This window comes from Tubulanus polymorphus, chromosome 6 (genome assembly GCF_964204645.1).
Source record: "Tubulanus polymorphus chromosome 6, tnTubPoly1.2, whole genome shotgun sequence".
Taxonomy (NCBI): Eukaryota; Metazoa; Nemertea; class Palaeonemertea; order Tubulaniformes; family Tubulanidae; genus Tubulanus; species Tubulanus polymorphus.
In genome coordinates this window covers 15,665,410-15,669,291 of record NC_134030.1, presented here as the reverse complement: position 1 = coordinate 15,669,291, position 3,882 = coordinate 15,665,410, and the positions used below count along the sequence as shown (strand labels likewise).

Here is a 3,882-nt window from a genome sequence, read left to right as displayed (position 1 = left end):
CTTGAAGGGTTAAATCTGGCTACATCGGTTTACTTATAGGTATGATTACTACAATAGTATAGTTATAGGTCGTTTTATTCGTAGTCCAACTGGCGACGGTCCAGTTGCGGTCGAGAGTCGTCTCGGATATCTTTTATCGGGTCCTGTCGCAGGGGATTCTGATGGAGATATTACTACGCTCGGTGTTTTAGTCGGCGAACCTGAAAATTCCGATCTGTGTAAATTGTGGGACCTAGATGTTCTAGGCGTCGCGCATCCATCTGATGAAACCGCTCCGAATCCATCGCTTGCGTTTGAAGATAATTGCGAGAATTACATTCGGTTAGAGAATAATCGTTATATCGCTAAACTTCCGTGGAAGCACAATCATGTTTTATAGACTTCAAATTTCGATATATGTAAACGGCGCACGTTGTCTACGATTCAGCGTCTTGTCAAAACCGGTCATTTGGATTATTACGCTAGGCTCATGGCTGAACAGGAGAGACGGAATTTTATCGAAAAAGTTCCTGATGCTTCGGTCAATGACGCGTGTCATTATTTGCCACACCACTCGGTGTTAAGGGATTCGAATACAACACCGTTGAGGATAGTATATGATTTTTCATGTAAAACGCCGGAAAAGACTAGTCTTAATGATTGTCTACTTACAGGACCGCGTCTTCATAACAACATTCTTGGTATTTTGTTACGTTTCCGTTCATTTAATTTTGCCGCAATCGCCGATATTGAAAAAGCGTTCCTCCAGATCGAGCTGGATGAGCACGATCGCGATTATACGCGTTTTCTTTGGCTATCGGATCCGTCTGATCCTGACAGCGACTTGATAACTTACCGTTTTCGCGCGGTTCTTTTTGGTGCCACCTGCAGTCCTATGATTTTGAACGCGACTGTTTTGAAACACTTACGCGCCAGTGATTCAGATCTTAGTCGTTTGATTGCAGAGAATATTTATGTTGACAACTGTGGTGTTAGTTTTGATAGCGAGTTCGATATGCTGCAGTTTTATTCGCAGTCTCGCGGAATTATGGCGCTAGGTGGTTTCAATCTACGCTGCTGGTCGAGCAACAGTCATCTATTGATGAATGCTGCGTCCAGCGATGGAGTAGCAGAAAGCGATAATTGCGTTAAGTTTCTCGGTGTTCAGTGGTTTCCTTTCGATAATGACCAGTTGAATCTTAAGCTGTTAGATATCAATGTTACCTCTGATCAAGTGGTTACAAAACGCGTAATTTTGAGCGATTCCTCTAAAGTTTTCGATCCACTTGGTTGGATTGCTCCGGTTGTACTTAATGTAAAGTTGTTATTGCAGATACTTTGGAAACTTGCAGATTTAGATTGGGATACGTCAATTCCCGACACTCTTCGTGAAGAGTGGTCAAGGATCGCCAGCGATATTTCTAATGCAACGTTGATCCCTTATCCTCGTAAATATTTTGATAAAACGTCGTCTTTGAATGGCTGCGAGATCCATATTTTTGCCAATGCTAGTGCTACGTCTTATGGCGCTTGTGCATACATTGTCTCGCCTGCTCGCGAATGTAGCTTGTTAATTTCGAAGTCGAGAGTTGCACCTGTAAGACCATTGACTATTCCTCAGCTCGAGTTAATGGCCGCGTTAATAGCTGCGCGTTTGGCGAAACTGTTGAAGGAAAGTTTTCCTACTTGTAAATATTATCTCTGGTCTGATAATCAATCCGTGTTATATCGATTGTCAAACGCGAAGAATCTTAAACCCTTCGAACAGAAAAGAATCGATGAGATTAAACTGTTGACAGAATCCGATTCATGGGGTTACTGTCCACCGGATTCGAACCCGTCTGATATTTCTTCGCGCGGTAGTAACTACACTGATCTTGTGATAAACAATCTGTGGTGGAAAGGTCCAGATTGGTTGGTTACAGGTGATTTCCCGGTTTGGGATGTTAATGATTTTTCCTCTGTACATAGCGTTGACTCTGTAAATTGATTTACCTGTATGTTCTGTTGTTGAAGATGAAACTTCATCTGAGTCTAGTAGTTATCGTAAAATTGATCCGCTCATAGATATCACCAGGATTTCTAGTTTGAGAAAGCTATTGCGTGTCACCGCGTACGTTTTGCGGTTTATTGGTATTTGTCAAAAACGTAGGAGTCGTGGTGATATACTAGAGCCATCTGAAATTGAAGAATCCAAGCTCGTATGGGTTATATACGTGCAACATGCAGCTTACATAGATGTTTTTGATTATTTTGAAAGTGGTAAAGCAAAACGACCACTTATTGTGTCTCAGTTGGGCTTGTATATAGACGAGTCTGGTGTTATTCGTTGTGGGGGAAGACTGGATTTTTCTCAGTTGCCGCCATCATCTCGCAATCCATTATGGCTACCTAAACATTCTCGTTTCACGGACCTTGTAGTTTTAGCAGCTCATGCCGAGGTCAAACATCTCAAGGTTAATCCTACGATGGCGTCAATTAGAGAGGAGTACTGGATTCTTCAAATCAGGCAATGTGTAAAGCGTGTTATTAGACCCTGTGTATTGTGCAGAAAGTTAGAGGGTGCATCTTACGGGTCACGTACTCCACCTCCTTTGCCATACCCCAGGGTTTCAAATGTACCAGCTTTCCAGTACACTGGTGTCGATTTTTGTGGTCATTTTAATGTTATTTTGTCAAGTAATGAATCGGAGATGGTGAAGTGTTACATTGCATTATTCACTTGTGCGGTCAGTCGGGCAACTCATCTCGAGGTTGTTAGAGATTTAGGTACTGGTAGTTTCATCTTGGCATTCCGTAGATTCGCAGCTCGTAAATCTCTTCCATACAAAATGATATCTGACAATGCAAGCACATTTTATGCAGCCAGAGACGAGTTGAAAGCTATATTCGATTCCCTGAGAGAATACTTGGCCATTCAGGGAGTCCAGTGGAAGTTTATCGTAAAACGTGCCCCTTAGCATGGGGGTTTTTACGAACGACTTGTAGGTTCGACTATACGTGTGTTGAAAAGTGTTTTAGGTCGTGCCAGGGTAGCAGTGGATGAATTTCGTACAATAGTGACTGAAGCAGAGGCTACCATCAACGATCGACCTCTCACGTATCAGTCGTCAGATATTAGCGATTTGGAACCGTTGACGCCTTCGCATCTTGTTTGCGGCCGGAAAATCACAGCGCTGCCCTACCGTGTTAACGACGCTTCAGATCCGGAGTACGGGATTAATCAGGACATCGCTGTGGAACGGCCGAAGTTGTGCGCGTCTGTTATAAAGGAATTCAGAGAGCAATGGGCTAGGGAATATCTTGTGTCTTTGCGGGAAAGGTCTCTTCCCGGTCAAAAGCCCTTTGCTCATGCTCAGAAAGGTGATGTTGTTATTATAAATGCGAAAAGTGAAAATGTTCTGTAACAATCCTGTCTTCTAAATCTCTAATACCACCTTCAAGGATGATTTACGCTCCGACCATAGGCTATAAAGGGGCAATGTATCCCGAACAAAAGAACAACGAACTTACTCGGACAATGGTTCCACTTCTAAGAGACCGCACCTAGCGGTGATTTATTACACTATACATTACACTTATTATCGACGGAAAACTACATACATAATAACGGGTACGAGACCCGTTACACCACTCCAAAAAGTGTCGTAAGCATAGCTTACGACCGCACATACGTCCAGTATTTACAATTCATATATCTGGTTGATATTCAGTGTCCGATGTCATTAACTACAGCTTTCACACACATTCGCACACATTCGGTATTTACAGTTCGCAATTCGCAATAAATCCAATTATCCAACGCGACCCAACTGATACGCCAACACTACGCTTATGTTCCACTGGGGGAAGATTAGAGGCGATTAAACCATTCGAAGGTACTCGCTCAATAATCAACACACT

General features: G+C 42.8%; 1 protein-coding gene across 1 annotated transcript; it reads left to right on the top strand.

Annotated features, from left to right (window-relative positions):
• The first annotated feature begins 469 nt into the window (after positions 1-469).
• Positions 470-3,386, top strand: LOC141907773 (uncharacterized). Its single transcript, XM_074797514.1, has 3 exons — positions 470-1,904; positions 1,996-2,928; positions 3,001-3,386. Exons 1-3 carry the CDS (start codon positions 470-472, stop codon positions 3,384-3,386), a joined length of 2,754 nt encoding a protein of 917 aa, XP_074653615.1.
• Positions 3,387-3,882: the final 496 nt, after the last annotated feature.